The sequence below is a fragment of the Strigops habroptila genome, chromosome 4 (assembly GCF_004027225.2).
Source record: "Strigops habroptila isolate Jane chromosome 4, bStrHab1.2.pri, whole genome shotgun sequence".
NCBI classification, from domain to species: Eukaryota; Metazoa; Chordata; class Aves; order Psittaciformes; family Psittacidae; genus Strigops; species Strigops habroptila.
Window position 1 is genome coordinate 48,994,855 of NC_046358.1, and position 22,795 is coordinate 49,017,649.

Sequence of the window (22,795 nt, forward strand, 5' to 3'; positions counted from 1 at the left end):
GCCTGGGAAGACTTATCCTGGCACATGCAACAGTACAGCTGTGTATACAATCAGATCTAGGGGCAAAGGCAAGAAAACCAGCTGCTCTGATAAGCAGCCACGGTCCCACAAAGCTCTGCAGGCAAGCAAAGGGACCCTGCTCTGCCTTGTGTTTCACTTGCCTCTTTCATGTTAATACGCTAAGGATAAGCATAACAGGATTAGCCTGACAGCACCTCTTTTAAAAGCCAAAACAGGGCTGAAGAGAGATCATTAAGCCACAGTGTTAAGTTTAAAGCTTTCCCACAGGATAAATGCAGGAATTACAAAGGTTTGGGATATTATCATCTTCTACCTTCTTTATTCCAGCAGCCTGAACTCCAAGGGACAGTTTCCATTTACACACATTTAACCAGTTCCTGCTATGGGAATCATGCAGTATCTCACACATTCTTTTCTGCCCTGTCACCTTTTTCTATTTGTGTCTTTTCCTGCTTTTCACTTGTTAATTGCTTAGTGCATATATATATTGACCAAGTGCTTTAACTCCAAGTACAAAATGTATCTCATAGCTCATGCTATTCACCTTTAAGTGCTCTGTTTGGAGATCTGCTTGGTACCAACAGACCCGCAGTTCTGCCGTTGAGAGCTTCATTAGCTCTTTGAGCTTCCGTCAGTCTGCTCATTACTTATCTGGCCGTTTATGAGTCACTCGGAAATTTCAGTTGGCGCAGCTACAGTAATCTGGCTCGAGCCTCTTCAGGCCTGCAAGGCATGTTTTATATGCATATCAAGCCATGTGGTTTAATAAGGCCCTGATCCTGCAAACATGAGTGTAGCTGTGCGCTTCTTCTCAAATGACTAGTCCATGGGAGACCTGACCAGGTAAAATTAGTTTCTTCAAGGTAAACACGTATCTCCAGTAAATGCATACTACTCCAGCAATAAGCTGAAGACTGGGAGGTGGGGGGCCCTGTGGTGCATCTCACCTTCACCTGCAGGCTTTCCCAAGCACATGACTGCCACACAGGCAGCAGTTGTGCCTAACCATGCCCATCTGCTGACCCAAATCTGACAGAGCAGGAGGTTCTTTCCTGTTTCTATGTGAAACCTCTGGACACAACAAGAAGGCAGCAGCTCAGTGTGGCTGGCTACCCAGGACTCTGCCAAGGAGGGCTGAGGCCTAGGGTTGGCATCTGTTTCTGCCTCCTAGCTCTGCCACAAACTCCCTGCATGAAACCTCTCAGTGTTTAAGTGTGAGCTGGTTGCCTAAGGCTCTATTTAATCATTTGGCTCTCCAGGGGGTCTAAGCTACAGCAGAGGTAGGATCCCCGTGGGCTGAGGAGAGAGGAGCTGGTTTCCTCATTGAGAAGGATGAAGTGATTTTTGAGTTGGGCACAAGGGCAAGAGAGATTAAGTGTTCACGGTTGAGGTGAACACCCAGGAGGGCCTTTTCCCTCCCTCCCTGCTCACACCTCCTCTCTTCCCACCCATCCCTAAAAAACCATTCTGCTCAGGGGAGCGGGCGAGGGCTCCTTCTCTGAGACCAGCCCCTGTGCGTGGCTGTTGCTTCGCGCGGATGTATTTGGGCTGAAGTTGAAATGAGGTAATGGAAAGATGAGGCAATGTGCCAGTCGGGGCTTGATCTTGATTTACTGGATGTTTCATGGCAAACTCTTTAACACGCAGGTCTGCCGCCAAAAAAAAAAAAAAAAAAAAAAAAACCAAAAAAAGGGAGAGAGAAAGAACCTGCAGCTCGAGTTTGCAGTAATGTGTTGCCTGCAGCAATGGAAACGCCAGCGTGAGGCCCTGGCTAACGGGGGTTGCCGCTACCAGAGGCACGATTTGGCCGCCTTGCACAGCACCAGCAATGCCAAGCGCTCCGCGACCGCGCCACAGGCACGGCCGAGCCCCCAGACCTCGCAAACCGCCGCGTTTCGGGGAGCTCTGTTTTGCGGGAAGCGAGAAACCCCACAAGCGGCGAGGCCGGGCCAGGCCGGGCCCGGCCGGGCTGTGCGGGAGGGCTCGGGTGCCGCAGGGAGGCGCCCCCGGCCGAGGCACCGCCCCGCGAGGTCGGGCGGTGGCGCCCGCTGGGTGTCCCGGGCTGGGCTGGGCGCTCCGCTCCGCCTTCCCGCCCTCCCTCTGCCGGCAGCTTCCCTCCCTCCCTCCCTCCCTCACAGCGCGGCAGGTCGGGGTGTGAGGCGGCGCGGCGCGCTCTGGTCCGGCGCGGCTCACCGCGGAGGGGTGAGGCGGGGCGCCCCGAAATGGCGGCCTCCCGGGGAGGCGGGAGGGAAGGCGGGTGGCCGTTGGTGAGGCAGCGGGTCCCGCCGTGGGGAAGCGGGGTGGGAGAAGCGGCTGGGTGGCGGCAGCCGCTCCCGGCCTGGGAGGGAGAAGGGAGGCGAAGCGCTGCCCGTGGGCCGTGTTTATGGCAGCGGGGTCTGACGCTCCCCTGCCCGCCGCTCCCTCCTGGCTGCGCCGCCGGGCCGTGGAGTGGCCCGCCTGTACCTGGCCGCGCTCACCGAAGGCCAGCTCTGTTGTAGCACTACTTTGCTTCCCCATCGGCGCCCAGTGACATTGTACGACTTTACAGGGGCTTGGCTTCTGCTGCTTTCTTTTTTTTTTCCTTAAGAAGTGTGTTAACCTGTTGCGGGAGGGGAGGTGTTTGGGGGTGTAAGAAGCTTTGCACAGTCCGTGCATTAGGAAAGCTGTTTTGAATGTTGCCATAATCTTGTGAAACGATATTTATCTCCCCCTGGCCTTTGTTTAGTTAAGTCTCAGTGTTGTAAGAGTTGTCATTTATGTTGGGCTCATAGGAGGTGGAGGAGGGGGTGAACGAGCGCTTGTTCACCACGCAGTCTAAGCGATGTTCCATTTCTTTCATTTTGTGGAAGCTGAGTCAGATGGGAAGCTGGTGGCGATGGGTTATTGTTGCTTTCCATGAGGGCTTTCCCAGTAGCCTTTGCCCCATGTCATCTCATGAAGAATGTAAACTACTGTAAATTTAACAACATCCTGACTCTTCCTGAAGGCTTTTGTAATCAACCTGTTGCAGTATCCTGTTGAATTCTAGCAATGGCATATCTTTATTTCAGGCTACTCTATAGCATCCCTTAAATTATGCTGTTTCACTTCCTTTGTCTCCCTGCAGCACTTTCTGGCTTGGTCTGGGAGTTCATGTGGTGTCTGCAGGAACAAGGGTTAATTAAAATGGCATCACCCATCAGAGGTAATGCCCGGTGGTGGCCATTTTGTTGAAACAGTTTTGAAACAAGTCCCTTTTGCCAAAACGTGTTTCCTTCGCTATCTGCGAGGCCATTGCCTAGGTTCCTAGGGCAGCTTCTGGTGTCATGGCATATCTACCGCCTGGTATTGTTGAGGCTGGAGAGCCTCTTGGCATGTCACCAGTCAGACAAAGGTCCATCCCAGTCCTCCCGCTACCACAGATGACTGCCTGTGGTGGAGAGAGCAGAGCATCTCTCTCTTCAGAGATGCTGCTGAGCTCAACAGAAACTAGAAAAGCTGATGCAAAAATGTCAGTGTATTTAGATCCTCTGAAGGAGTTTGTGTGCCTAGGACAGGCAGTTCCCAATCAGCAAACTGTTGGAATCTGGGCAGTGTTTGGGGCAGCATCACTTATGCTTTACCTGCAGTATCTGCTGACAGGTCCCTGTCAAAGGTGTAACATTGGCTCGCATGGGGGAGGTCTAGGCTCTGGTTTGCTACAGCTGCTCTTAGGTGCCACTGTGTTGACTCAGATGTCCTTGCTGAAAGCTTGGGTTGTGAGTCGGAGGAGTTGGCAGCTTTTGAGCTCCGTCGTGTCGCTGTTCTGAGATCACATCCTTGCTCTATAGTTTGCTGATGATGTTGGAGTTCCTGACCTGGATGTCTTTCTGTCCATCTGCTGTATGTCTGCAAAAAGTATGTTTTATTCCAAACTGTTGCATATATTGGTTGGCCTGTGGCTTTTTTAAATAATGGTTTACCTTCTCTGTGGAGTCTTTCTGCAGTGGAGGAGAATGACTCCCCCAGTTGCCTGGTAAAAGTCCTGGCAGTCCCTGCTGTATTTTCATTCCAGTAGACAATAAGAACATGCCTTTTCTATGTGCTTGAGATGATGTCCCATCTATGACATCTCATTTTACTCAGGAGCTGAGGTGGTTAGTCTGTCCTGCGGTACCTTTTGTGGGAGCTTAACACTCAAGTCTTCTTTCTCCTGTCTCAAGGCAGGTGTAAAGCAGAGCACTAAGAGGAACTTGAACAGCCCAGATGGGGCTGTGCCTTTCCTTGGATCTAATATGAAAGCCATCTTCTGAATAAGCAGGGATACCAGCCCAAGAAGATTTTTTTTCTCAAATTATTTATCTTCCCAGGCTTCCTATGCAGTCTTACGCCTGTTTGGAAGTGGGCAGGACTTGGAGGCTTCTCTTCAATAAGGCACACACAGCCAAAATCTTGGCTCTGTGAAGGATATTTTTCAGTGCAGCCTCTGAAAGTTTGTGTTGATGTGTGAGAGAGATTCTTCAGCAAGGAGGTGGAAGAAATCTGCTTGTATTCCCTTGTCAAGCAAAAATTGCTAGGTGGGAGTGGCTGATGGAGTGCTATTTGTCCCTGTTAGGAAGTTACCAGCAGGCGTGTTGTATTATTCGCAGCTAATAGAAGTTGTAGCACAACTCTGGCTGTTCCCATTGCACATACACAGACCAGGCAACAACTCCTTTGCTCTTGAGGCAACCCTGAAGGGTTTGACTGGTGAGCTGTGCCTCCTCTAGTTGTGTCATCCCACAGGTAAATTCACTTGTTGCTGCTATGAAGTTTGGCTTCTGCTCTAAGGAATGTGTTGGGCTACTTGTTATGCATTGGACAAAATACGTATTTACATAGAATAATAGAATAGTTAGGGTTGAAAAGGACCTTAAGATCATCTAGTTCCAACTGCCATGGGCAGGGACACCTCGCGCTAGACCGTGTCACCCTAGGCTCTGTCCAACCTGACCTTGAACACTGCCAGGGATGGAGCATTTACCACTTCTTTGGGCAACCTGTTCCAGTGCCTTACCACCCTCACAGTATTTGTACATGTAACATCTTTGTCACCACGTATACCTGTGTGTGGCAAACTATCCTGCCTGATGATTCCAGGTGATTTGGTCACTTATCAAGTGATCATGATGTCTGTGTGTTTTTCTTGTGCCTTCTGTTTAAGACAGAAGTTTAGAAAGAGAAAGGTGGACGGACTGACTCTGAAAAACATAAAGGCGCAGCTTTGCTTTTTCATTTCCTGCTCTACTACTGCTATCCCCAGAGGCCTCATCAGTCTTGCTCTTGAAACCTCCTGAGAAAATGCTCTCCTACTCCCCATCTCTACTCTCTGCTCCTGGGCTCAACACTGGGTTATCTCCAGCTCTCCTTGAGCATGTGAACCAACAGCTGAAGTCATGGAAAGCTTGAGGGAGGGTGACTCCTGAAAGTTACAGCTTGTGTCAGTTTCCCTGGCTGTGAGGGACAGGCAAAAACCTTCCAGATCCTGAAGGTGAAGACCAGGTCGCCTTCTGTCTCACTTGTTCATCCTGCCTTTCAGACCCTGAACATGATTTTCCTTTTGCCACAGTAAAGCCAAAATGAAATGAACGGTGTCACTGTAAAATTGTCCCATTTTCCCATTCTTTTTTGATGTGCCTTTTGGAGAGCTTTCCCGCAGGACGGTGACCATCTTCCCAATCTGTAAGATATGCGCTTTTCATTGCCACCCTGTGCCTGATGCCAGGGTGTGGAGGAAGAAGTGAGGAACATCAGGACTGCAGGATGGAGTTGAGGTGTTTTGTCAGTTCTCTTGAGAGCACCTCATAATATCCCTCCCCATGGCACAAAACCCGCGCGCTGCCAGGCCCTCTTGTCAAGGATCAGCACTGTAATAGCAGCACTGCTGATGGGCGTCTCTCTCGCCAGTGCTCTGCTCTGTCCCGCCTGCCAGACTCCTCTGCTGGTGATCTCAGCAGCCTGGCATCTTGCGGAATGAATTCAGTGAGTCCTATTAGTCCTGCATCCTGGCCGCTGCACAGTAATAAAACTCTTGGCAGAATGAGCAGGAGGATAATGGCTGTTTTGCACTCCTGGCACTGCATGGCAGAGCAGGAGGTGTGTTTTGGGGTCGTGGGGCATGTTTGGATATGATCAGCTTGGTCTGTGTCTCTAAGTTAAGTTCTCTTGCTGGTTGGGTAGTCAGGGCTCTCCAGTCCGAGCTGGAGAAGTGCTGTACAGCTCCGTAGGTGCATTTCAGGCAGTAGTGCAGTAAGCTCAACACAGGCCTCAAAGTGTAGCCAGCTCCTTAGAAGGATGCAGTCATGAGTAGCTGCCATGACATGCCAGCTGACGTCTTCATGGAATTATTGATATATATATTATTTATGCGTGTGGTTTATGCATAGTTTTGATGCCAGCAGTGCTGGGCACTGTTGGAGGCAGGATACTGGTTTAGTGGGATAAGAAAGGACATCAGGAATTATGTTCTGTGGAGGTTAAGGGAGGGTACTTGACAGCTGTTTAAATTCATTTGGGTGTTGACCCACAGCCACTGTCAGCAGGGTACAGCCAAGCAAATGCAGTTCTAATCGTGCAGCAAGTTGCACAGTGTGTATTGCCTGCATCCATGTAGGCTGCCCAGTAGTCACTTTTTCTGCCTGCTGAGCATGGGTGTAACAGGTGAGTGCATCTGAGTGAGGGAGTGTGGAGGATGTTGGATGTGACACAGCCTCTTAAGGGAGGTGGAAATGAGATGTGTGAGAGGTGGAAGAGGGGATGTTGCTCAGACCCACAGGTTGTTCCTGGCAGCAGTAATGAGGTTTCATAAGCTAGAACTGTGCCAGAAGTGGATGACATAAAATGTTTAGCACTTACTGTTGTTTCTTATCTATTTCTGATAAATACCAGATCTGAATGCAAAAGGAACAAAGTTCACTTTTCCAACACAGGTTCTCTTCCTTTATAGGAAGACCTTTATAGGAAAGAGAACAGAACAGCAGGGAGCTGCTTTTAAATAGAGCAATGGGGAGCTGTGGCAGGTGAAAGTTGTGTGGCTCTTAGTGCCTGTGCTTCGGTGAAGTGTGTCCCTGTAACTGCAGAGTGGAAGATGCACGCTCCTGAGAAGCTGTGGAGTTGGGCTGAAATCTGCAGCATGTTTCCCAGATGTCTTTGCCACTGTAAGAGAGGGACAGGTTGAGAGGAAGAAAAACATTGAAGAGATGCTGTGTGAGAAAGATCTGGCTGTGGCCAACTGCACAAATAGGTGAGGTGAAAGCATGTCTAATATCCCGCCCTGGAACACAGCTGCCCCAGTAGGGGACAAGTAGACGTGGAAGAGACCAAGCACATAATGACTGATTTGTACTCCTGGCATTGCATGGCAGAGCAAGAGGTGTAGTTTGGGGTCTGGGCCATGTTTGGGTATGACCAGCTTGGTCCGTGCCTCTTAAGCTAAGTTCTTTTGCTGGTTGGGTGGTCAGGGCTCTCCAGACTGAGCTGGAAAAGTGATATGCAGCTCCGGAAGTGCATTTCAGGCAATACTGCAATAAGCTCAACGTGGGCCTCAAAGTGTAGCCAGCTCCTCTGTAGAAGGATGTAAGCACGAGTAGCTGCTAGTGGGGGCAAGGTACTGGTCTAGTGGAGGAAGGAGGGTCAGTCAGGAGTTAGCTCCGTGGAGGTTAATGGAGGTGTCCTTGGCAACTCTTTAAATCGAAGGGTGTGATTTACCAGCATAGCTGGAATACAAACAACGGATTCTGTGGCTCCTTCACTAATGAGATCCAGTTAAAATTAGGACCAGGAGTGGTCTGAGGTAGGAATTTCTGGGGGAGAGGTTTTTGTTTTGTGTGAAGCGGCTCATGTTTGAGCATTGCTGACCTGTTATCTACCAGAGCAACAGTCGCTATGCCTATGTGGTTGTGTTTTCAGCGAGTGCTCTGGTCCTCGGTGGCCACCACACTGTAACAATAAAGAAGATAAAGGGGAAGGATGGTTTTGGTCAAATTTATACACTAACAAAGCCAGCTGGCAGATGCCAGCCGTGGTGGCATTTCTGGCATGACAGCCAGTGAGCAGGACTTCTGGAGAGCTGGACAAGGCAGCTGTGAGTCATGGCTTGTGAATGTCAGTATTTCTTCGTAGCTTTGGTAGAGTCCAGAGGAGAGGAATTCGTATCCCATATCTCCCCCAGACATTGCCCTGGAAACAAAGGTGATTTGTTATTTTTCTCCATGGCTGCTATAAGCTGCACACAGAGCAGAGAGGTGGTGAGGAGCTGGTGTGCAGTCCAGCAGCATACGGCAAGCATAGAAGCTGGGCACACAGACATGTGTGGCAAGCACTGCCCTGGAGCTGCCAGCTCTGGAGCAGTAACGGATCTTGTGTTTATGTGTCGAGTGGGAAAGTGTCAGGCTTCAAGGTTGTGGGTTTGGCTGTTGTAGCATAGAAGGGGTGAGTCCAGTCCTGTGTAAGTGCAACTTGCTGAGTTGAGCTGCTAGCAAGCTGGAAGCTCTGACTAGTTGCAGGTCCCCAACTGCTATATGGACTAGCACTCTTCCATCTTTGTTGGGAGACTTTGCATAGATGAGAGGTCTGCCAGAGGTGAGATAAGAGATTGGATGTGTTCTCCGATTTACCTTTTCCACTTGGAGGGGTTCTGGAAGGAAAAATTTCCTGTTATTGGGAGGACCTCTTTCTGTATTTGGGGAAGAGGAACTGTCAGGCCGGTTTCTGTGCCTTTGAGTCCCAGTTTGCTGTTTCTTATCTCCTCCCAAGCAGGGAAAGAGTACAAGCGTCCTGCCAAGCTCCCGTGCTGTAAGTTGGGAATGAGGCTGTGCTCAGCCTCGGGGATGGGCTCTGGAGAGCCTAACAAAAGCCTGCTCTGTCCATTGTGTGCTCTCCAGGGCTTACCTCTGAGTGTGCAGTGTGTCCCAAGACAGGAGAAACGGGAATTTAAACCAGTGTGCTTACATCAGGAAAAAATCCTGGGTGCTGATGTCATGGTGCCATTTGTCCTCAGCGTTGGTCAGGCACTGGGGAAGTGTGGATCCTGACTCAACAGGACTGCTGCACGAAGCCTGGGAGGAGGGAGAAGCAGACACAACTGCAGAGGGAAAAACTCTACTTTCACTGGTGTCACGAGCTTTACTTGGGCTGCGTCTGCATGGGGAAGAAAAGCCCCTTTCTAGAAGGAAGGGGCTTTATTGTTTGCTACTTCATCAGGAATGGCAGCGAGTTCTTAGGGCAGAGAAAAAAAAAAGTTGGGGGAAGCCAACTTAGATGAGAGCAGTGAGAATATCCAAATTAAATTGTAGTTATATCAGTGTAATTATTACCAACAATATGTTTACAAGTGTGTAAGTGGGAAGATGGTTTCCATGTGTACAAAGGGCATGACTGCTGCAGATCAGCAGTATCCTCCTAATTTCTGACAGTGATAAGCATGTGTGGCCAACCCATGTCCCTGCTCCCTGTATCACCCTGAGCAAATAAGTCTTTTTTGTTTTCCTGTGCCTGTGCACAGGGCGGTGGTTATCAAGTCAGATGCTGCTGCTGTACACACATATGCCACTGCAGTGAGGAGTTTTCCAAGGGGCAGGAAGGTAGCCCTGGGTGATCAGGGCTACCTTCATCTGAGGTCAGGAATAGGAAGATTATTTTCTGTGCCAGAATTGCCCTGGTTACTTCCAACATGAATTTTAGAGTTTTATCTAAATTCTTCAAAGCAAGAAGTGACTTCTGTTTTTGGGGTTCCTCTATCCCTTGATATCCTACAGGGACCTAATTTTCACAGTGGGCATTTAGTACTGACCGAAACTCAGGTCAAAGTGAAGGTAGTTACCCAGTTTCTTCAGAAGTTTTGCTGTGTTGCTTCTAGATTTTCTCTGAGTATATTTTGCTTTTAAAGTTTAAGGACTTACTTAAGTGTCTTACATAACCTGCAACTGAACCATGCTGTGGACTGCTTTTCCCCTCCTGCTTACTAATGGCATGGGCTGCATTGAGAGATGGATAATGAGTCTGCCCACTGTCGGATGTTTGCCATGTTCCTGCCTCTAACACTCAGGAAAATGCTCTGCTGCCTTCTGCTGAGTTCAAAGAAGTACTCTGAATGCTGAGTATGTGCCAGTAACATTTGGAGAGGCTCCTGAGGGAACAAAGTATGTAGTTTCTCCCATCTCCTGAGGTCGTCTTGAGTCTTCCTGGTTAATTAACCCTGAAGGTTAATCCAGGGTGTCCCAAAGTTGTAGAATGGAGTACTTTTAGCCTTAAAAATTTTAATCTTTAAAATAACAGGACATTAGATGAATTGATACGGTCTTGACTTGAAAATTGACCTGTAAGGGAGGCGGAGGGGGGAATTAAGTTTCAAACTCCTTTTAAGCTTTCCTTTAATGAAGCTTCTTCATAAAGGTCTCTGGTAACCTGAGGGTGGGTTGGTGGAGAAATCCCTTGCAGGATTTCCCAGCTTCATTTGAAGTCCAGCTGGTTTGTGCTGGCATCTGTTAGAACAACCCTTTTGCAGTTACTTGTTCCTTCCAGCTCTGAACGAAGTGGATGATATGCTGAGACAGCCTTGCCAAAGTTTCTGTGCTGATTATAGCTCTGTACCCTTCATGGAGAGCTGCCCTCCACCTGTGTGTTCATTTGAAGTGGTGGGGAGGAGCCAAGCAAGCCCTCCTCCTGATGCAGGTCTGTGTACAAACCAGCAGGGCGAGGTGTTTCAGGGAAGTGGTTGATGGCTTGGGGCTGGGGGATTTCTTTAGAGCTTGTTGGCATGTGCTCTGGGGTCAGGGACTTCTTTTTATCTGCCTGCTCCCTGCCTTGGAGAAGGGCCAGCAAGTAATTGCCTGGAGGACAGCTCTTGCCTCCCAGTTGTTTATTCACATGCTGGTGCCTCCCCGTCAAGTTTGCAGCCTGGTCTAAAAACAGCTGCGTAAAGGGTTTTGGTGAAGTCATTAAAACCTGCTACACAAGAGCGGGGCGGAAGGGGGAGGAATGTTTTATTTTTGGCTGGGGGTTGTTTAATTTTTCCTGGAAGAATGGGCCTTTTCAAGGCAGCCTTAAGCAGCATGGATTGAGCATTGTTTGCAGCATTGCTCCTATAGCAACAGGAGAGAGTCAGCTCCTATGAACTTGGACTTACAGATCTGGGAAATGAAATGTCATTTAATTTGCCCTTGACTTTGCTTGATATTTGATCTGAGGCTAGTAAAGTGTTTTTAGCTCTGGAGAGGAATATAACTCCTCAAAGCATTCAATGATAGCTCCAAAACACCCTCAGAGACACGGACGTTGGGGATATATAAGGACCAACAGTCAGAAGAGACTTCTTGGCCATTCTTGGCGCTGCTGTTAGCGAAGTGGGTAATTCCAAGTGGGAGAGTGTTCCCGCGTGAGGTGGCTGTCCTGGATAGGAAGGGGGGCTCCAGAGCATGTTATCAGTATCTCTCTAGCTGCCATGCTGAGGTCAGAGCTGCTGTCACCCTGTCCTGTGGCTGCATGATGTTCTCTTTTCTTCAGTGCACTGGGGTGCTGCAAAGTATGCTGCCCTGTTCCTATGGCTGCAGGTACCAGCTCCGACACAGAGAGGTTTTCTCTGGCATGGCTGGCACCAGTCCTGAGCTAATCAGCAACATGGCTGAGGTGATAAGACTGTTAACCTTAGTTTCCGCTGTCAAATCCCTTCTCAGCTGCCTGTAAAATATGATCTTTGTGGAGTTGAAACAGAGACAGGCTGCCTGAGAGAGATTTATGGGCCAACTCGGGGGTCTTTTGCTTTGCTTGCTTACACCACAGAAAGTGTGAAGAGGAACAGCCTATTCAAAGCAAAACAAGTTTTGTACAAAAGCTAAAGCTGGTGACAGCTTATTGTGCACTTCTTGCTTTGTCCTGTCTGCAGTCAAGTGTCTCAGGCACAGGCAGGGCAGTGCTAAGAAGTAGCTTGAAAACTGCGTTTTACAGCTTTGTGCTCTGCAATGCCTTCCAGAGGACAGAACAGCTCAGCAGATGAAGGATGGATGTTGAGATGTGCGGAGAGAAAATCCACCCCTTTTCTTTGCTGTGAGAGTCACTTGATTTCTCTCTGCTCCTGTTATGCCACCTATTTTTCTTTCTTGGGATGCTTTGGGGAGGCAAAGAGTCTTTCAGCCAGTGAGATTATAGAACATCGTGTCATTTGGGAGGCTAGCAATGTACCCTGTGGTAACAAACCAGCTGCCTGCCCCCTCTCTTCCACTACTGCTGCATGTATTTTTTTGACAGTGGGATTTCAAGTCCCATGATTCATTCGTGAGCTTGGTGAGGTGAAGGCGATGGCCTGCCATGCGATGTGCACCTGATGCTGTGGGTAGGTAGGAAATCTGCCCACTTTCAGCTCGTCACTTTTTCACTGCAGAGACTTGTAGGAAATGAAACTGAAGGTACCTCTGCAGTGAGACTGCAGCCGAATTTTGAGTGACTGTGCACTAACTACAACACAGCTCGTGTTCTTAGGTTAGTGTTTGCCCTGAGCTCAAACTATTGTGTAAAACCCTGGTTATTTGTAGAGAGTGAACAAATAGTTATCATTGCTGCGTTTTTTGGAGAGTGCTTTAAATTCATGTAACAGTATTGCCTGAATAGGCTTCGGGGGGGCTGGGGGGATTTTTAGTGCTTGTTGGCTTGGTACTGGCGTGGCTGTGGGGCAGGGAGGCTTTGTGAGCACTCCCTGAAAACACTGAGGGCCCAACAGCTTTGCTGAAAACAAATGTAACGATTAGGAAGGGATCAGGCAGAAAGCTGATTCTGCCCAAATTATTTTGTTTAGAAATGTGGATGAATGCTACTGGTAAGCTCTCCAGGGCAGACAAAGCCTTGCGTGAAGAAAACCAAACCAACCCCACACAAAAACACAAACCAAACAAAAATACCCACAGACCCCACAATGCCCATGAACAGAGATGGGAAAACAGAATTTAAACTACCAATAGAAGGCTGCAGTGAAGAGTTTGTCTTGTCTGTGGGCTAACCGTGACCTATCTGAACTATTGTTCCTCGCGGTGGCAAACCCTCATTGCTATGAGCTCTCTGCAAACACACACCAGGCACTGATTTCTCATGCTTTGAGTGAGAGAAAAAGAGACAGTTATTGTTCCTCTCCTCAGTTCAATGACTAGTGAAGTGGCTCCTGTGTATAAATAGTGTAAAGTGCTTTGGGATCCTTCAGGATAAAGGAGGCCTTATGAGATACAAGAGGATGTTGTTTGACACAGAAAGAGTTCCTGTTGCTTGCACAGTGCGTGCCCATCTCTGGCCTGTCTTCCAGCTCAGGATGAAGACTGGGTGCTTGGAGAGGCCGTTTTACTTCCCTGTTTATCCACTTCTGGGAGGAGCAGACAGGGGCTTTCTGCTCTCTGGATGCGGCTGGATGTGTATGTTTTGTGTGGACCAGAAAGCCCTGTGAAGGGGTTTTGTTTGCTTTGTAGTGGAGCAGTGCTAGAGCAGAGACACATGCGGTCCCAGGCATGCTTGATCACTCTTTCTTTCTCTCTTATGCTTTCTTTTTCTGAATGGTTGTGAAATTGGTTTTACACGAAGGTCCCTTTTATCCCCAAGGATCCCGAGGCCAGCCATCACCTTGCCCAGGTTTGACTAACCCCCTCATAAAACATTTAATTCGGAGGTACGTGTGCAGTAAATCCGTGCTGAGTTTGAAATGTGCGTTTGCTGTTATTTATGCTTCAGTAAGTCCCCCCCCGGGGAGTAAATAGTCTTGAAAAAAATGAGTGGAAGTGCTTAGTGCTCTTCTCCGGAGAGACAGGTCTTGTCTCGATGAGCAGGTGGCTCTTCAGGTGTATTAGGCACACAGTTCTGTGCTGGATACCTGACTCTCATCAACGTTAGCAGCAGTTAAGGGTCTTCATCTCTCTTGAGGGGTCTATTCAAAACACAGCAGTTCAAACCAGGGTGGAAGAAAGTCCCGAGGGATGATAGCAGGACTGTGACACTCCTTTGGAGATGATGCGTAGACCCAGAGGGTGTTGAGGTGAGATCCTCCCAAACTCACGGGATGGGATCTTGCTTATCCTGAGTTCTTCAGAAGGGTGCTCTCCCAGTTGAGACAAGCGGGGTCTGCCAAAGATCACCAAGAGATCTTACTACTTCTTGAATGTAGCTGGCTTTCCAAGTTGTCTCCACCTCTCCCAGAACCACTGTGCACATTGCTAGTAGGAGCAGGTGATGTGGCTGGAAAGTATTGCTGTGTATTTCTCACTTCTCAGCAGCCCCTAAAAGGCTCAGGGGTGAGATCCTTTTGTGTTAGGCACTGTACAGTCAAGGAAGATGACTCCATGCCCTCAGGAGCATGTAATCAGTTTAGACAACAGCGAGAAGGAGATAAAGGCAGTTTCCAAGCTGTGGTCTGGGGAATCTCATTCAGCAGTGCCAAATGAGTTCAGCTTCCTTGTGAAGGTCAGGGAGAAGGGTTTTGGACAAAAATCTGTTCTGTGTGCCTGCCACACACACAACTATAAATGACAATTCCTGAGAAGGAGCTTCTTTGCCTCACTGGATGTCTGGCTTGTGTTTTGCCTTCTCCCCAGCTCTAGAGGCACAACTACTTTGACTTTCCAGCACATTCCAGCATGCTGAGATGGAAAGTGAAGTGTTCAGCTTTGCATCCTGGGTGGGCTTTCTCTTCTGGAAGGGCAGGACTGTGGGAGCAGCATGAAGCAGATGGATAAGTGGTAGGAAACAGGGGCTGCTCAAAGAGAGTTTGAGCCCAGCCTTGGGGCTGAAGATGCTTCAGACCTATTGCTTGCTTTGCAGGTGACCGCGCTGCCTGTGCCTTCCCTCCTCTTCCCAGTGTCTCAGAAAACTCCTTGTCTGATCTTTAATGATTCCAGGATTGTGTTTGGTCTGTTTCTCAGTGCTTCAGGTGCTGGGATTTCCACTGTTTCTCCCAAGAGATGTGTTTGTGGGCTGGAGGCTACATAGTAATGTGAATCAACAGGTTTCTAGCCCTTACCTTTTCATAGAGAATGGAAGCAGGGGTAATCCAAGCTGATTATAAGTGAAGGTGTATTTCCCATACTATGCTACTTAAAGGCCTGCAGGAACCTCCCTTCGAAGGTAATAGGAAGTTAATGTGGTTATGAATTATGTTAAATTTGATCTACTAATTAAAAGTAACTTTCTCTTCCTGGGTGGCTTGCAAATACCCCATTATCCTGCACAGGCAAGTCGGGAAGTATTACTGCTTCCATACCCTGCTATGGGCGATAGATAAGAAAGTAAGTTAGTGTCAGGGTGTAGCTCAAAGGATCATTAATTCTGTGTGCAAACAGACAGGTTAGGGAGGAAGAATGCTATTCTCTTACCCTTTGCATCCTGCTACCTGCAATGCCAATGGAAACATTGCAGGGAGAATTAAACCTGCCTGCTGTGGGATGAGGGTGAAATGGCTGAGGATGTGGTGGTACGAATGATTGCAAAACATTTGGGACCCTCTATTGTTGAAAAGCAGGGGACAGGGGGGATGCTAGAGGCCATTTTCCTATACAGCAGCCTTATGCAGCATAGCTGCCTCCACAGAAATGCCTGGATTGAGATCTGTGATGAATGGTGTCCCTCAGGGGTCCACACTGGACCATCAATGGTCCATACTTGTCCATCAGTGACACGGACAGTGGGATCAAGCACACCCTCAGCACGTTTGCAGATGACACCAACCTAAGTGGTGTGGCTGACACGTCTGAGGGCCTCTCTGCTCTGCTCTGGTGAGACCACACCTGAAGCACTGCATCCAACTATGGAGTCCTCAGTACAAGACAGACATGGACCTGTTTGAGCAGGCCCAGAGGAGGGCCATGAAAATGGTCAGAGAGGGGGAACACCTCTCCTGCATGTTACGGCTGAGAGAGTTGGGGTTGTTCAGCCTGGAGAAGAGAAGGCTCCAGAGAGATCTTATTGTGGACTTTCAATACTTGGATCAGACTTAAAGATGGGGACAGACTTTTTAGTAGGGCCTGTAGTGATGGGACAAGAGGTAATGGATTTAAACTGAAAGAGGGCAGATTCATACTAGATTTAAGGAAGAAGTTTTTTACAATGAGGGTGGTGGAACACTAACAGATTGCCCAGAGAGGTGGTAGAAGCCCCATCCCTGGAAACATTCAAGGTCAGGCTGGACAGGACTCTGAGCAACCTCATGTAGTTGAAGATGTCTGTGCTCATTGCAGAGCGTCGGACCAGATAATTTTCAGTGGTCCCCTCCAACCCAAACCGTTCTATGATAGATGTAGTAAGGTTGTGGAGAAATAACTCCTGCTCAGTTTCAAGGCACCTTCCTGTGGCTTTTTGCTTATCTGAGGAAGGTACTGTGTATTTACACTGGGAAGTTGAAGCTTGCTCTAGAGGGGCTGGCAGTGGCAGGTGAATTCAGGGGAGCTGTTTTCCAGCAGCGCCTGCCATGGTGCTTAAGACCTGTGTCTTGATTATACTTGAGCAGGGATAGAGCCTGACAAAAATGGTGACTTCCTAGTATGCTTTTTCTTTGCAGGCACTCTGTGTTTACGGAATGCAACAGAGAATATAAACCTGTTCTGACAGCTTCCTACCATCAGAAGGTCTTCATGCTCCTAGTGCCACAGTTTGGCTCTTCTCCCCCCTTAGCCAGTGTACACATTGCAGTTTAATCAAATGCATTCATAAGGTGTATTCTGTAGTCATGTACTTTTCTAAAAGGAGGAATTTATGGCAAAGTGTGTTATCAAATATTGATTCCCAAAATAATCTAGGACATAGTTAATGTTTTTCTGCATATCTCTTTTTCAGCTTTCTGCTTTCCTGAATCCAGTAGAGGAGCAGGGCCAGCAAGAAGAGAGGGCTGGAAAAAGGCACTCATAGAAGACAGAACATTTGCACTGGTGCTGTGAGCTGCTTTGGTGGCGAGAGGTCAGTGCAAGACTGTTGACCCATGTTAGCTATTGGTTTGGGATGGATACTTGCGCTTGGTAGTTGTGTAAATAGGAGCTTTCCAACAGCAAGCTTTAGAATTCGTCTCCTGGGAAGCCTTTACTGAATCACTTCTGGCTGCGTTCTGGGCTGTGTGAGATGAGCTGGCAAGATGATAAGCAGCTGGAGGCCTTTTCTGAGAATGTACAGTGGGGTGGGTAAGTGGTGGTGGTAATATTTTGATCTTACAGAGGGGGAACTTAGAGAAATCATGTTTTCAAAGGTTGGAGTTTAGCCTTACTGGAGAATGAGGTCTTCACTCAGTTTGCTGAAGATAACAGGTTATTGGCCCACACCTGCATTGCACATACCCAGGGGAGGATGTCTGCCTTGTTTGCTAAGACCTGCCTTAGGGCCAGGGTTATCCAGCAAGGCTGAGCCTTGCCCTCCAGGCCGTCAGCATGCCCACTGGGTGTGTGAGGTGGCTTTATTAGCAGGGGGCTGACAATGTTGGACTTGCAGCCCTTTGGAAATGTACTTTCATATCAGCCTAGTGCAGCAGGATTTCCTGCAGCAAGTCTTTCCTGTGTGCTTTGGCAAAGATGTTAGAAGTTACCTAACTTGTGGCGTACAAGTTATCTATGAGGTAGACATCACTGATGCGTTGGATACCAATTTTCTATCTATCATTCAAAAATCAATACTTAAAAGTAATGATGCTTTTAGTGGCCTGGGAGCTATTTCATTTGTTTTGGCATTGTTTCTTCCCCATCCATCAGATGCTGCCTTAGGGCAGGTTGTGCAGAAGAAGCCTGCAGGCCTGACTTTCTTTGCTGTTTAATTAAGTACTGTTACTGTGCAAGTTGAGACAAATGTACCAAGCAGTGCCTGTGATGACTAAATGAATGTCTAGCCAGGAGGAGTGTGCATGTGTGCAGGCCATGTGCTTTCTGAGCTGGGGTGTGGGTATGTGCCTGTATGTGCCTTTGGGCCAGCAAATAAAAATAACAGTGGTCTGATTTGAGACAATGGTCTGATGTGGGATAACCAGAGCAAGCCTTGCCATTGAGATTTTAGGTGGCTCAGCATGACAAAAGAGCTGTTTGTGCAGTGCTTGTGGTCCCAGGTGCTCAGCATCCAAAACTGGAGCCAAACTGCTCAACTTCTGGTGCGTTTGTGTTGTCTGGTTTGACATAAGGGTTCAGTCCAGTAGGATGAGAGCCCAAGAAAATCAGGCCATGGAATGGTTTCACTTTTGAATTGGCCACTGCCTTGCCTGGTAGTCACGCATTGTGTGTTCTTACCCACCTGGAAGGTTGTGGCTTGCAGTCAGACAGGGCAGAATGAGTGTGGATTTTACTAACCCCAAAAGAGGTTGTTCCAGTTCACTGGCTAAAGTAGCCTATACTGACAAAAGCACTTTTGAGCTAGTGAAATTGTGTTGCTGTAGGGCTTTTGCCAATACACCAGTCACCCAGAGCTTGTCATGCCTTGCAGTTGGCATTATTCTGTCGGCAGGGGTTCTCTGTGTAGATCCTTGCAACGTCACTGGGTTTAGAGAAAGGTGAGGGTCCTGCACTGGAGAGGAAGAGCAGAGGCAAGGGACACACTAAGGGACTTGCCCAAGTTCATGCAGAAGGTCTGTGTCTCCACTCTGAAGAGTGGAGATTTGGATTCATGTGCAGGTTCTGTCACGCTGAGTTTGTCCTTGGGTTTTTTTTTTCTTTGTGCATTTAGTTTTAGAGCATTATTTCTCCTTGCTACATTGCAGTTGGGAGTGGAATAGTAGTAACCTATTGTTAATTGCTGGTGAATTACGTAGGAATACCTCTCTCCATTCTATAAGTAAATTTCACAGCCTGTATCCAATGACTGCTTGCTTAAATATAACTTGCTCATGAAGCTACTGTCTATTGGACTGGACCAAGTGAACTTCGTTCCGAAGTGCTTTTGGTCTTCTCACCACTTTTTCAGTTAGCAAAGCACCTCCCATTATGAAGCTCAGGTATAATTAATATGTTGTTATGCATTTGTAAATACACCCCTGTGGCATAGCTTGCCATTTTCTGTCTACTGGAGAGATCATTTGTAATTATCAATGTGATTCAGAATAGAGCTTTGCCTCAGTGTTTTAAAATAGAGCATAAGCATGTGTGTTACTTAATGTTGCTGCTTCTTGTCTGGTTTGAAGAGTGGTTTGTCTCACTTCTGGGGGTCTGTTTATAAAGATGACTGAAGCCAAGAGAACCTGGTCATGTCATTGAATTCAGGATAAGGCCCTACATATTCATATTGGTGCTGCGGCACAGATCAACACCTCTGTGCTTTTTGGGACCATGGGGCTCAGAGCCCCAAGTCACCCTTAGCCCATGAGGCAGATTGTGGCTCCCCCCTCCACTGCCTGGGCTCTCTGGGAGAGACATTTCACCGGGGTCTCACTTGTTTTCCCTGAAGACCAGTGTAGCTCCCTAAAGCCAGACCCTGTCTTTGCAGGTGAGGGGAGGCAGCAGGCCACCCTGTGGGAGGCAAGGAGCACAAACACATGACTTCCAAAAAGAGGGTCTGGAGGGGCTGTTTTTCCCTGAATAGCTCACTGGGTGAGTCATTAAGCGTGCAGAGGCAGCCAGTGCTGTCAGTTCTGCTCCTGGCTAGGAAGGTTAAATCAGACAGGAGACAGCTCTTACTGCCTTCTGATTCATGGCCTGCTACCCCTGTGTGAATCATCGTGCTTTATAAACCTGCAGCTGTTTCCTGCCAGCTTTCTGGAAACAGGCAGATCCTCTCCTCCTGGCAGTGAAGCCAAGCTGGCCTGAAAGACCTGTACGTGGTGCTCAGTGGAGCAGGACCTGCAGTCTCAAGGGGAATCTCAGACTGTTTGCTATCTGAATGCAAGTACAGTCTTAGCTGTGCGTCTGCCCGGTCCTCACCCAGCATAAGATGCAGCTCAGGCTCAGTCTGGGATTTCTGAGCTTTCAGATCAGAAGGGGGGACAAGCTAGCATCCCTCGCTATGGCCTGGCACCTGCTCTGTATACCTGGAAATAGCTGTAGTGGCTTTTTTTTTGGTTAGTTGGTTTTTTTTGTTTTGTTTTGTGGTGGAGGATATAATTTGAGGGGAAGGGGGAAAGGTTCCTGAAATGCTCTGGAGCAAGGGGGTAGGCAGCCCAAGGACAGCGAGCACTGTTACCATCCCCTGGTTGTCAGTTATCTGAACCAGGGCCAGTTTCAGCAAACCTGTGGTGCATTTCCCTCTGCATACAGCCCTGATGTTAGAAGGGGAGGGCAAAAAGCCAAGCACAACCCTTAGAGTGTGTTACTGGAAGGCATCTCTCTGCTCTGGGCTGAGGTACCTGTTCTGGGTTGTGCAGGCGTGTTTGGCTGCAGGAGCCTGCCTCGCTGCTGCCATGCCTGTTCTGTGGCTAGATGAAGCCTCTGGGAGCTGTAAATCTGTCACCTCCCGTGAGCGCTGCATTCACAGGGCGTCTTCTCATGGAGAATTTACAAGTCTGTTCAGTGCACACAGTACCACCAGCATCCAGCCCTCCCCACTGCCCTGGGCCTTTTTGTGCTGCAACATGGTAATTCATTTGAGCATTGCTGGAGGTTCTGATCTCTTCTGAAGATAACTCTGAAGAGTTATTCTCCTTGATATATGCCACCATCTCAGAGCTGCCCCCTTTGGCAGTGAAAGAGCCTTCTGCTGCCAACTGTTGTTGCCAGATGTTCTTCTAGAGAAAAATGTTTTCTTGTGAAGCGGTGACTGGGGATGGGCATGGGTGGGTCTGAAGCCTGTTCTCACGCTTGCCTTCCCTGTTAGCTTGATTTACTAATTTCGAAGCACAGGCCTGGCTGGGGTTTTTGAGTGGGCTGGCATGAAGCAAAAGGAAACAGTTCCCTGCAAATAAAATACATTTATGCTGCAGAATGGGCAGCTGCTGTTCCCAGCCTGGTTCCCCGGGCTCTAAAGCCAGATGTTAGCAATGTAGCAGCAAAGATAATACTGCCTGACCCAACCTGATAGCCACTAGATGGGCAGCCTGGCTGCGTGTACCTGTCGCTCACTTTGTTTACTGTCAGGTGTGTTGCGGTGGGCTTGCCAAGGTAGATGTGCACTGCGTGGCTGGGTTGCAGCTCATGTCACTTGCGGGAAGAAGTTTTGTGATCTGACTGAGCAGGAACTCTGTGCCTCTCAAAAAGGGGGAGGCTGTTTGCTTGCATGCTTCCAGGGAAATTGCTGCTTTAGGAAAGCATTTTGCTCTGATATAGGTGCAAGATGTTTGCATCATTCCCCACTGGCTGGTAGGGAAGGAAAGGGATGAGTTTTTTTTAATTGAATGCTTAAGAGGTGTATATGCAGAATTTGGATGTATTTCTGCAAACCTCTTACAGAGGTGATGATGGCAGTGATGCTCGGAGCAATGCTTTTGTCCTGTGTGCCTGGTCATGCAGTGGTGAGAATGTTTGTTTCAATAGGTTCAGACCTTCTGGCATCAACAGGAGGCAGTGAGGTGACATGGAGCTGCACTTGTTGCAGCCCTACTCCTAAGAAACCTGCTCAAGAGTGTAGCAGATCTGGTACACTGCATGGGGACTTACCCACAATGAACTGCCTTTCATTATGTATCTGCAGGAGAAATAAGCAAAGTGAAGAAGAAAATTAATTACTCCAACACATTGCTGGGGTTCAGAAAGGATAGGGCATTTGAGTGGATAACAGAAACATTCCCAGTTATGGTTGTAAAGATTAAAAGTACCCAAAACTTAGAAAGGGATCTATTTAAGACAGTTGTAACTAATGCCAGTGAGGAAAGAGTATTCTTTGGAGACAGATGATTCCATAAATGTTAAAGACAGAGGTTTCTGTTGCTTCCTTCAGAAGCAGCAGTTACAGGCTGCAGTCAGGAGCCAGATACTTGGATTTTCTGGATGACAGGTCTGGCATTTCATTTGTTTCGGTTCAAATAGGAAGAAGTGAGCATGAACTATGCTGAAGGTTCTTCACCATAACATTGATCATAATTCTTGGGTTTGACTTAATCAGTCAGACAGTAGGTCTGATTCATTCACTGCAAGTATTGATCTGAAGGAAAATGAGTCTCCAGAAGTGACAGCAGGATGGGGAGAGAAAAGGAGGATGAAGGCAGTACAGGAAGGCCACATGCTGGTGCCATCTGTCTTCCTTTCATACGGTGTGAGGTCTCTTGCTGTGTAGGTCACCCACATGGATACAAGAGCTTTTTCTCTAAGCAGGCACTGACTAGCATCCCTGAAGTTAGTTGAATGGCTTGCTCACTGGCTTACTTCAGGAAAAGGTCAGATGTGTGAGTTCTTGCAGGAGGGGAGCAGTAATGCTGCCCTTTGGGGAGAAGGGCTGTGGTGGCTCAGTCAAGCTTTTCTTTTTTCTTTTTTTTTTTATTTCAGGAACTTGCTGAGCCAGGAAGATGCGGGAGTATACAGAAAAGAAGGAAACATGTGGGACCATCTGTCTCAAGTACCTGCTCTTCATCTTCAACTTCTTTTTCTGGGTAAGAAACTTCAGTCTATTTTAAAGGCACAGAGATGGCACTGCGGTTTTGGTGTTGGGGCACAGAAATCTTGGGCTTGGTGAAGTCATTGGCAAAAAGGACCCAGGTTTCATCATGTGGGGTGAAACCCTGTCCCTTGCGCTTGCCTGCCCACCCTGCAGAAGTTATGGTTTGACATGGTAGTCTCTGTTGTTTCAAGGTCATGTTGCCAAGTATAGAAAATAACAGGGAGCCTGAAAGCGTGCTTTGTTTGTTCACCTGGATTGCTTTTTCAGGGAGCCTGAGGACTCCACTCCCTTGCCACACAAAATGGCAGAGGGAGTCCTGGCAGTGGAGTGG

The 22,795-nt window shown here is 48.2% G+C and overlaps 1 protein-coding gene across 3 annotated transcripts in view; it reads left to right on the top strand.

The window, feature by feature from the left end:
* The first annotated feature begins 2,122 nt into the window (after positions 1 to 2,122).
* CD151 (CD151 molecule (Raph blood group)) overlaps positions 2,123 to 22,795 on the top strand; it is a 35,300-nt gene continuing 14,627 nt past the window's right edge. The window contains exons 1-3 of one of the 3 annotated variants that reach the window (XM_030485376.2): positions 2,123 to 2,223; positions 16,813 to 16,932; positions 22,353 to 22,456. In XM_030485376.2, the coding sequence (XP_030341236.1) occupies positions 22,373 to 22,456 (84 nt within the window). In that variant the 5' untranslated portion in view covers positions 2,123 to 2,223; positions 16,813 to 16,932; positions 22,353 to 22,372. The remainder of the gene's footprint in view (positions 2,224 to 16,812; positions 16,933 to 22,352; positions 22,457 to 22,795) is intronic. The other 2 variants (XM_030485378.1, XM_030485377.1) reach the window with 2 other exon arrangements.